The sequence below is a fragment of the Vombatus ursinus genome, unplaced genomic scaffold, assembly GCF_900497805.2.
Source record: "Vombatus ursinus unplaced genomic scaffold, bare-nosed wombat genome assembly UNPS02014799.1, whole genome shotgun sequence".
NCBI lineage: Eukaryota > Metazoa > Chordata > Mammalia > Diprotodontia > Vombatidae > Vombatus > Vombatus ursinus.
The window spans coordinates 16,740,384-16,751,716 of NW_020954577.1; the positions used below are offsets into that span (position 1 = coordinate 16,740,384).

An 11,333-nucleotide genomic window follows, 5' to 3' on the forward strand; every position below is an offset into this window, starting at 1 on the left:
TCTCTCTCTCTCTCTCTCTCTCTCTCTCTCTCTCTCTCTCTCTCTGTATTTGTCTGTTTCCTTTCCCATTCCATAGAGAAGGCAAATATAGTCAAGCATCCTCCAGTTGCTATCCTGCCTCTTGGGACCGGGAATGACCTCGCCAGATGCCTCAGATGGGGAGGAGGTAAATATAAAGAATGAAAGAATGAACAGACGAATTCGAGAAAATAGAAATTATTGAGTTTGGCTAACCAGGACAGACAGGTTCATGAAGCCTCCCATTCAAAATGGATTGGCTAGTGACCTGCCAGAATGAGATGTATTAGTCCCCCTTGCTCAATTCAATAATAAAAAACATTTGTTTCTCAAAAGATTGGCTCACATATGATGTGTGAGGGATGGAAATGGCCCCTGACTGTGCCTCTCAGGAGAGTATTGAAGGACAAAAAAATCTTTTGGAAAAATCATTGTTCCTTAAAAAAAGGATTAAGGCCATTCTACCTATAATGCCAGTTGTTAGGATCGGGGCATGACTCAGGCCAGTCAACTGATAGTTTAGGCTAAATATTGGGAACATTGGGAAAAAATAAGATATTTAGAGGTTATTCAACAGTTAAAAAAGATTTACTTAGCCATAGTAGGGGAAGGGGAAGATATTAAACAGGGGAGGCATCGAGGACACCTGGAGTTGATTCAGCCTGAGTTACCCATTGAAATCTACCAGCCAAGCATCAGAAAGAGTGCTTGGAACTCCTCACGGCCGTCTTGCCCTCAAGTGGTCAGGAAGGGATGCCCAAAGCCTGAAGCTTTAGTCCTCTGAGCCAACCAAGTCTTCAAGGTGATCTCCATACATTTTTTATGGAAAAAAACAAAACAAAACAAAACAAAAAACTGTCCTAACTTGCTTTGGGGCAGGAGATAAGCTATGAGCCAAGCAGAGAAGGTTCGTTGTGGAAGTCAGGCTGCACAATAAACAGCAGCTCCCACCCCTGGGCAGATGCAATGGACAGTTCTTAGTATCCTAACTTGCTTAAGAAATTCATGTGGAGAAGGACATCTCCATGAGGACTATAGAAAGTGATTGTGTAACTTGGGTAGAAGGTTGTTTAATACACTTACTTTAATTTGTAGTTTGAGAATCATGGGAATAATTGAATGAGAGATTGCTATAAAGCATTTGGCTTGATCTCCAAGGAACTACAGAGAAAACCCGTAGTCATGTTTGGATTCCGAAAAACAAAACAAACAACAAATAGAAAAGAGCTGATTGGGTGCCATCAGTCACGTTGCACTTGTGAGCACCCATGCATGTGTGTGTTTAAAGGGAAAATGGTTTTGTTTATGCAAAGAGGCAGGTAGCACTAATGTCAATGACATGTGACTATGACAGTCACTTAGCCTTTAAGGGTCTCAGGTGACTTCTTCCGGGTGTTTGTCATAAGGATGAAGTTACAGGTACTGACCAGATCATTAATATACTTTCTTTTTCCTTCTTGTGGAAATCAGCTGGCACAGTAGATAGAATGTTAGACTTGGATTCAGGAACACCTGAGTTTGAATCCCTCCTCAGACACTTACTAGCTATGTGACTCTAGGCAAGTCATTTTACTTTCTCAGCCTCAGTTTCTTCATCTGTAAAATGGGGGTAATAACACCTACTTCACAAGGTGATTGTGAGAATCAAATGAGATAATATACATAAAGTGCTCTTTGAATCTTGAAGCACTGAATAAGTGTTAGATATTATCACTAATAATAATGTTTCTTTCTCAATATCGTGTCGGTAGGTGACAATTTCACATTTTAGTATCGAGTCCTAAAGACCAAATGGTCAGCTCTTGAGGAGATCTTGGGAAGCTGAGTACTATTTCCATGCTGGGATACTCATGGAGGAGCAGAATTAGCATTGGGCAAAGATGCTCTCTGGAGATCAGAGCCTCTTTCTGCAGATTCCCTTTCTAATGACACCTGCCCAGGGAATGCTGGAGTTGAGGATGGTGGGTGAAGAGAGGCCAGCCTGATTTATAGTTTCTCTTGGGCAAGTGTGTGTTCCTTCCTCCAGGAAAGGCACCAGTATCATGCAGATATGCACTGAGCATCTCAGTGAAATGCACTGAGCACATTCTGTGTCTCATGGTGCATAGAGTACTGATTTGGGTGTCAGGAAGTGCTGGATTCAGATCCCATGTCTGAAACATGTTGCCTATGTCAGGTGACTGGAGATATCACAGAATTCTCTGAGCATCTTGCCAACCTGATCTGCAGGAAATCCAAGAAGAAAGGGAATCCTTGACAAAGTCATAGCCTGACATGTTGGGGATAGAGACAAAAATAAAACAGCTCTTGCCCTGAAGAGTCTTCCATCTTACTCCCGAGCTCACAGATAGTCAGTCAACAAGCAATTTTTAGTGTTTCGCTGTGCCAGTATCCTGAGCCCCTGTCAACCCCGCAGGTGGCTGCTGGCTAACTCAAGGTTGGGGGAGGCATTGCCATGGAAACCAGTTGTTCACAATCCCTTAAGGTTCCAACCTTCCTCAGCTGTTGTCCTCACTCATGGAGGCCTTCAGTCCTACCGTCCAGCAGTATCTTTCTAGGTTCTCACCCAGGTTCTGACCAAGCTCTCCTTTGCTGGGGTTGGCCCCTACCTGAAACAGTTCAAGACTAAACTTTGTCCTCGTCCTGGGGACCATCATGCCTCGTCAGCTCCCCAGGCCTCAATTATCCTCACCACTTGTCTTCTCTGCTCCTACTCGTGAACTGCAGAACAGAGCTGATGAAAGCCACAACACCTTTTGAGGCAGGCACTGGAATTATTATTATATTGCTTACAATCTGGTGGGGAAACTGAGGCAGAGAGCAAGGGAATGACTTGCCCAAAGTCATACAGTCACAGCGTGCCAGAGCTGGGATTCAAACCCAGCTATTTCCTCATGCCAGGTCTCCCACATTTGACTGCCTCTCCAAGAAAGGTGAGGGACATACTTGCCTCTGCTTACACAGCTGAGCCTCATTTCCCTGACTCTGAGTCCTCCAGGGCTCCTTCCGCTATACCCCGCTGCTTGCTCAAATATAAAATCATGTTCCTTCCCTTGTAAATAACTTCTCAGCAGTTGAACCATAATCAGTAGAGGCAGACAGCCTTAAGAGTATAGCTATTTGAAGGCTTCATGTTATAAATGAGTGTTAGAATAGTTCTGGTTGATTCTTAATGATGAGAAGAAAACAAAAGAAGGGGCTTCCTGAATGCCATCTGAATGTTCTTACAACTTCAGAGATCTTTATTCCGTGGCTTTCAAGGTCACCAAGGTTATTTTATGGGGCCAGCACAGGGGGCAGAGAAGTATTGATTGATGAGATTATACTCCCTTCCCTCCCAACCCCCACCATTCTGCCCATGCCTCCATGCTCCAGGTGTCCATGAAAACGTAAGCATGGTCCTTAAGCTAAGGCAGCCCCATCTTTGGCATCCCTTTCCCATTTCCTCGAGCTAAGCAATCATTGTTCCTTGTCTTAGGCTATGAAGGGGAGAGTCTGATGAGAATCCTCAGAGACATTGAGAACAGCTCCCAGATCATGCTGGACCGATGGAAGTTTGAGGTCACCCCGAACGATAAAGATGAAAAGGGAGACCCAGTGCCTTACTCGATCATCAATAACTATTTTTCCATTGGCGTGGTAAGTCTTCTCACTAAGGGCTGTGGTTTGTCTGTGCTGGAGATGGGCCTCTCCTTTGGACTGCTGCTGATGTTGGAGAACCTATTGATAGGGAAAGAACAAGTTTCATCCACACCTTGTCAAATGGCTGTTAGCTGCTCCTATTAAGGCTTTCCCTTTAGATTGCTTTCTATCTCTTCTCCAAAAGCTGCCCAGGGGAGGGAGGAGCTGAAATTGTGTTTATTGAACAATTTTTTGAGCACCTGGCCAATAGATTTTAAGAAAGGAAATGGCTGAATATTCAAAGATGATTTCCAAAGAGTAGACAAAAGGCCAGGTTTGTGAGAGCAGAACCTGGTTCTTATCCTTTTAATTTACATTGAGATTCAGGAGTATTGTATTTGAAATGAATGATAACCGAGCCAATTTTCACACACATGTGCATTAAAATGGACAGAAACACATTAATTATGACTACATGTCTATGGTTGAGGTCATTTTCCTCTTCTATGGTTGGGTTCACTGGCTGAGTTTCTTACTTTTTCTCTTTGGAACCCTCCCATTCAAATAAACGAATTAGGATTTGACAAGGATATGAATCAGAATTGGTAGAGAAATAAGCATTTTCACAGGGGATGTGCTGGGGCTGGGGAGGGGGTGAGAAGGGGAAGGGAATAAGCATTTATTAAACACCTACTATGTATCAGGCATTGTGCTAAGTGTTCTATAAATATTAACTCATTCAATTCCCCCAACAACCTGTGAGGGAGGGACTGTTATTATCCACATTTTAGAGTTGGGGAAGCATAGCTAGTGTCTGAGGCCAGTTTTGGAATCAGGTCTTCCTAACTTCAGGCTTAGAACATTATTCATTCTACTACCCAGCTGCCAAGAGGCAGGTGGGATGGGGTGCAATATTGATCGTAAACTGATTTGTGGATACAAAAATAGTTTTATCCACATTGTATTTGCTTTAATTGTAGTCTAGTATCTAGCACAATGTCTGTTTCCATATCTTTTTTCTCTTTCTTCATCTTCAGTGAGATATAATACAGTGTAGTAGAGAGGGTCAGTCTTGTTTTTCGGATTCAAGCCCTACCACCTGTGTGCAAATCCTGTGCTGGGCATAAGAAGGAAGGGAAGAAGGAAGGAAGGAGAGGGATGGGGGGAGGAAGGAAGGAAGGGAGGGAAAAGAAGGAAGGAAGGAAGAAAGATGGATTTAATTTGGGCTCTTATGCCCCAAAGTCCCCAGCTCCCTGAAGAGTGTATGTTTTTGTCTGGCCTTCCAAAGCCCCTCCAATGCTAACTTTCCATGTTTTTGTTGGCTTTGCCAGTACTGTTATCTTTATTGTTCTCTATTTGTGTTTGGGAACACTGATTCATGTCTTTGTTAAGAGTTTGCAATTCTTTTGAGAACTGTTTATTTATATGTTTTGACCACTTATCCATCGGGAGATGAATGAATGAAAATGCATTTATTGAGTGCTTATTGTGTGCCAAGCACTACATTAAATGGAGATATATTTAGAAAAAGGGAAACAACATCTGCTTGTCTGGGAGCTCACACTTTAATTTGGGGTAGAACTGTATGTGAGAATTCAGCTGCCGGGCAGATGCAAATGCCTGGAAATCCTAAAGAGGTGAGTGACAGAGCAAATGGCCAGGTCCAGAGGTCCTTAGGGCTTGTTGGCAGTCTAGATAAGAGTGCCCTGGGGCACTGGGGGATACAGTAGCTGAACAGATAGTGAGGCCTGAAGAATGTCAGAATGCGGTGGCAGGGCCAATGTTAAGGCATGGGTATCCTCCAGCTCACCAGAAGGATTAGACTTGGTGACCCCCACCTTATCTAAATGGTGTAACCAGTCATGCTGGTTCCACACCTCATAGTATTTGGGTCTCCTGGGGATCAGGGGAGGAATTGGATGAGGGCACTCCAGGTGGTGGGCCTTCCTGCAGCTTAGCCTCTGAGATGAGTCTGGGAAGACTTTGGGATCAGAGGAGGGGGCAAAGGTCTTGGTTTGATATATCTGTGTCAATTGCCTATAGATCTTAAATATCACATACTTTTCTGAGATACTTGATGCAAGCATTTTTCCACTCAATAGTTTTCTTTTTATCAAAAAATGCATTGATTTTGTTCAAGTAAAAGTTTTGTTAATATATTGAAATTAAATAGTGTATCTCTTTTTGATGAATCAATTAACAAATATCTTGGGGGCAGCTAGGTGGCACAGTGGATAAAGCACCAGCCCTGAAGTCACGAGGACCTGAGTTCAAATCCAGCCTCAGACCAAACACTTGACATTTACTAACTGTGTGACTCTGGGCAAATCACTTAACCCCAATTGCCAAAAAAAAAATAACAAATATTTGTCTATACCAGGTGAGAGAATGTGTGATAGGATAACTAGAGGGTCTGCCTTGGAGCCAGGAATATATAATTTTAGATTGTTCCTCTGATAAAGCCTTGATGTAGAGCATTGGGACATCACCTAACCTCTCAGCGGTCCAGATCAATCTAGAAGAGTCTGATAGACCTCCCTTAGGGATTTTATCATCTGGGAGAGTTCTCAATGTCAATGAAATCAGAGTTCTAGCCCCTATGTACTTTTTGCAAGATGCTGGAGACACAAAAAAGAAAATTCACTTTTTTTGTGGGGGGGTATAATAATAATAATAATAGCTAGCACTTACATAGCATGACACGAACTTTTATACTTGAATACCTTTTAGAATGCATGGTATTTCATGTGCTTTTGTTGTTCGGTCATTTCAGTCATGCCTGATTCTTCATGACCCCATTTGGGTTTTCTTGGCAGAGATACTGGAGCAGTTTGCCATTTCCTTCTCCAGTTTGGTATATTATGCTATTCTAAACATGTCTATTTTTATTATTATGCATGCCATCATCATCATCATCAATGTCAACCTGCCTTCAGTGGTTTTCATTTCAAGACTGTTTGGCATATGCCAGTTTTCAAGATGCATTGATATACAGATAATGCTTAGAGATTCCTAAAAAGATCTTCTAGGACATGAGGTGAATCCCCTATGGTAGACTTCTGGTATAACATAAATAAGAGTCACACAGTAGAGACAGACATTGCTGGATTGAGATTTGAGTCTTTTGAGGGATTAATCATATTGAGTAAATCACAAATCCATTAATTTATCAAAGCAATTAATACCTCGTATAGGCACTTCTGGAATGGTCTGATTAATAAAGGACTAATTAATAAAGTAATGCTATTTTAAGTTACTTAAATCCTCCCTAACAATTTGATCACTTACTAAGCTAACCTCCTCTGCCTACTGCTTACTACAAATTGTCTATAAATAAGTCTGAAATTCCTGAGTCTTTTCTAAAATTATTTTTAGATCTCTTGTACTTACATTGCCTAGATTTCCCATTGCATCCTATGTGTTGCCTCCTCCTAGAGTGACTTATTCCCCACCTCCAGGACCCCTTTATACTCTTTAAAATTATTGAGCCCTTCCCCCAAATAGCTTTTCTTCATGTGGGTTTTAGATGTATTTACAGTATTAGACATTAAAATGTCTTAGTAGTATTATGAAAATAGTTTTGATTTTACTTACCTTCCTTGGAGATAGCCAGGGATCCCTGTACCACACTTTGAGAACCACTCCCTTACATAGCAAAGAATTAAAAAAAAGAAAGAAAGAGGAGAAAAGAGGAAAAAATAGCAAAACTGATAAATACATTGAAAAATCTGACATTTGTGCAATATTCCACAACCATGGACCCTCCCCCTATGCCACTCTTGCAAAAGGAATGTGTGTTCCTGAATCCCTACATGACTTGCAGATTCTCTGGTGCCTACTCCTTCTTTCTACTCTCTTTCATCTTCTCTGCGTAAATAAGCACATGCATCTTTACAGTGGCATACTAGTAGCATTTCCATTAACTTTGAGGAATTTCAAAGTTGAATGTGGACCGTGTTTCAATGTCTAATATCAAAACCATTCTTCTTTCTTGCCTCCTCCCCCAAATGTGTGTTTAGGATGTAGAGTAGGATGTTGGTTGAGCAAATCTATCAGGCCATCTTACCTTACTTAAAGCAAATGATACTTTGACAAGGTGAGAACAAGACTCAATCAATCAATGATTTGAGATCAAGGGTGAAAAGTCCTTGGGTGAACTGTTTGCATTGGCTGAGAGAATTTAGTCATTCTCTGAGGGTATTTTATAAATTATCAGACCAGTGGGAAACTAAGAGGTCAAGCTTTGGTGTCAAGAGATATTAAGAGATCTGAGAGTGGAGGAGTGAGGATGTCTAGAAGTGAGACAGAAAGAACTGGCAACCCATGAGGAGTCACTAAAAGGAGAAGGTCATTGTGAAATGTGGCAGAGAATGGAGATTTCAAGGACAGAATCAGCCTTTCTGGCATCTTGAGGCACAAGATTGAGCTGGCACCACCATCTGTAGCCACTCCACAAAGATAAGGGAAATTCCAAGGAAAGGTCTGCTTTTTTTTTTTGGTAACTTCCCCTCCTGGAGCCTGTCCAGAATGCTGTCATATCCAGAAATACTGTTATATAGTCTATCCCTTTATTATTCCAATGTTTCTGATAAAATGAACTTTACCTCAACCACAAAGTGGTAAGCAGTTAGTTAGAGATAGATATAAATGTCAAGTCAGCTGAATTGGGGGCTCAGAGCTATTATGATTTTACTGCTAACATATTTGTCTAATACAAATGCCTGACAGCAGAAGAAGAGGGAACCAATGAACTCGAGGGGACATTGCTTATATGAGCTAATTATTATAAAAGGATATTTCAAGTAACTAAACAGTAGAAACAGCTTTGAAAATTATCTCAATCTCCCCTCATCATACTACCTGCTATCTTTTCCCTTACTGGAATAAAACACCATTCATAGACTAGAATTCTTCCCACAACAATAAATTTCTAAAATGGAACAGCAGTAGCCAACCCTAATATGTCTTGATAAATGCATTTCATTTATTTATTGGAAGAAATTGGAAGGAAGGGGAAAGGAAGGGAAGGAGGGATGGATTATTAGCCATTTGCTATGTGTCAGGCACTGTGCTAAGTGCTGGGGTTACATATTCAAGAAAAAAAGAAAGGTAGTGCCTGGCCTCAATGAGCTTACATTCTGATAGGTGAAGATAGCACACAAAAGGGAGCTGGAAAAGCAGTGGGAGGAGTTGGAGTTGGAGAATGGAGGCACCTTGTGTTTGAAGTATAGAAAGTCAGGAGCAGGGCTGGGAGGGGAGTCCAGGCAGGCTGACCTGGGCCCCTCTACAAAATGGAGGCTCCAGGAGGAACTCAGTAGTGTGAAAAAGGGATGGACCCTGAAGAGAAGTGTTCCAGGATGAGCATGGATGTTAAGGCCTTCACAGTTCAGCTAGTCCAACCAGTTCTAGATCAAGAACTCTCTCTACAACATCTCCTCATAATGACCATCCAGCATCTGCTTGAAGGCCCTGGTGAGTGCGAATGTATGTGTGAGTGGGAGAAAGGGGAGGTGGTACTTGCTAGCTTCCATGGTAATTAGGAGGGGACAAAAAATATGTTTTAAAAAGGAAGAGATGGGGGCAGAGCCAAGATGGTGGAGTAAAAGCAGTGACTTGCTTGAGCTCTCCCTCAAACCCCTCCAAATACCTATAAGAATGGCTCTAAACAAATTCTAAAGCTGCAGAACCCACAAAAAGACAGAGTGAAACAAATTTCCAGCCCAAGATAACCTGTATGGTTGATTGGAAAGGTATATGATGCCGGGCTGGGAGAGGAACGCAGTTCAGCATGTGTGTGAAGTCCACAGTGAACCTGGAGCAGGCCTCAGAGGACTGAATCATAGGCAGCTGTGGCAGTTTCCAGACTTCTCAAACCACAAATGCCAAAGACAACTTAGAAGGTCAGTGAGAAAAGTCTGATTCTGCTGTGGAGAGAGAAGCGCAAGGTTCCAGCCCCATTCCCCAAGCTTGGCCTCAGGGCGGCGGCTGCCTCCTGAGCTTCCAACTCACAGACTGAGGGGGAATCCAGTGGCTGACCAGAAGGGGATTGCAGGGTCCTCTGTGCTGGAGCAGGATTCTCTTGCTTTGCTCATGCTTGAATCCGGGTCACAGTTCTGGATGGCGGTCCTGGGATGAGGAGGAGTGCTGGTGCAGTGGAGCTTGTAGTGGCTGTGGAAAGGAAATCTTCCTCACAGTTCCAAGACAGAAAAGAGTGCTTGTGGTCACTCATAGACCAGAGCACAGGCCAGGAAATGAGTAAACACCTCACCCTTGATCTTACCACCTTGGAAGAACTGAAAATTTACAAGTCCTTGAAGTATCTCTGAAAACAGCTGCACAAAACCCCTGAAGTATGGGACGGTACATTCTCCATACTGGAAACAGACCCCTACCTTAACAAAGAGTTTATAACTCAAGTAATTGACTGGGATCATGAACAAGCAGCACAAAAAGAATCAGACTATATTATCTTACTTTGGTAACAAAGAAGATCAAAACATACAACCAGAAGAAGATAACAAGTCCAAAGCTCCTATATCCAAAGCCTCTAAGAAAATTATGAATTGGTCCCAGGCCATGGAAGAGTTCAAAAAGGATTTTGAGAAGCAAGTAAGAGAAGTAGAGGAAAAACTGAGAGTGATGCAAGAAAATCATGAAAAACAAATCAATGGCTTGGTAAAGGAGACTCAAAAAAAAAAATACTGAAGGAAATAACACCTTAAAAAATAGCCTAACCCAAATGGCAAAAGAAGTCCAAAAAGCAAATGAGGAGAAGAATGCCCTAAAAAACAAAATTGACCAAATGGAAAAGGAAGTCCAAAAGCTTTCTGAAGAAAATACTTCCTTAAAAATTAGAATGGAGCAATTGGAAGCTAGTGACTTTATGAGAAATTGAGGCATTGTAAAACTAGTCCAAAAGAATAAAAAAGAGAAGAGAATGTGAAATATCTCATTGGAAAAACAACTGACCTGGAAAATAGATCCAGGAGAGAGAATTTAAAAGTTATTGGACTATCTGAAAGCTATGATCAAAAAAAGAGCCTAGACAGCATCTTTCAAGAAATTATCAAGGAACACTGCCCTGATATTTTAGAACCTGAGGGCAAAATAGAAATTGAAAGAATCCACTGATCTCCTCCTGAAAGAGATCCCCAAAGGAAAACTCCTAGGAATATTGTAGCCAAATTCCAGAATTCCCAGGTCAAGGAGAAAATATTGCAAGCAGCCAGAAAGAAACAATTCAAGTATTGTGGAAACACAATCAGGATAACACAAGATTTAGCAACTTCTACATTAAGGGACCACAGGGCGTGGAATATAATATTCCAGAGAGCAAAGGAGATAGAATTACAACCAAGAATCACCTACCCAGAAAAACTGAGTATAATCCTTCAGGGTAAAAAATGGTCATTCATTGAAATAGGGGACTTTCAAGCATTCTTGATGAAAAGACCAGAGCTGAATAGAAAATGTGACTTTCAAACACAAGACTCAAGTGAAACATGAAGAGGTAAACAGGAAAGGGAAATCATGAGAGACTTATTAAGGTTGAACTGTTTACATTGGTGCATGGAAAGATGATATTTGTAACTCATGAGTCCTTTGTCAGTATTAGGGTAGTGGGAGGGAAAAATTATATGTATGTATATAGATAGATAGATAGATAGATAGATAGATAGATAGATAGATAGATA

General features: G+C 41.6%; 1 protein-coding gene across 1 annotated transcript in view; it reads left to right on the forward strand.

The window, feature by feature from the left end:
* Window positions 1-11,333, forward strand: part of DGKB (diacylglycerol kinase beta) — a 575,035-nt gene that overhangs the window by 221,656 nt on the left and 342,046 nt on the right. Inside the window, exons 17-18 of the mRNA XM_027872326.1 lie at window positions 77-166; window positions 3,497-3,657. Coding sequence (XP_027728127.1) covers window positions 77-166; window positions 3,497-3,657 — 251 coding nt within the window. The remainder of the gene's footprint in view (window positions 1-76; window positions 167-3,496; window positions 3,658-11,333) is intronic.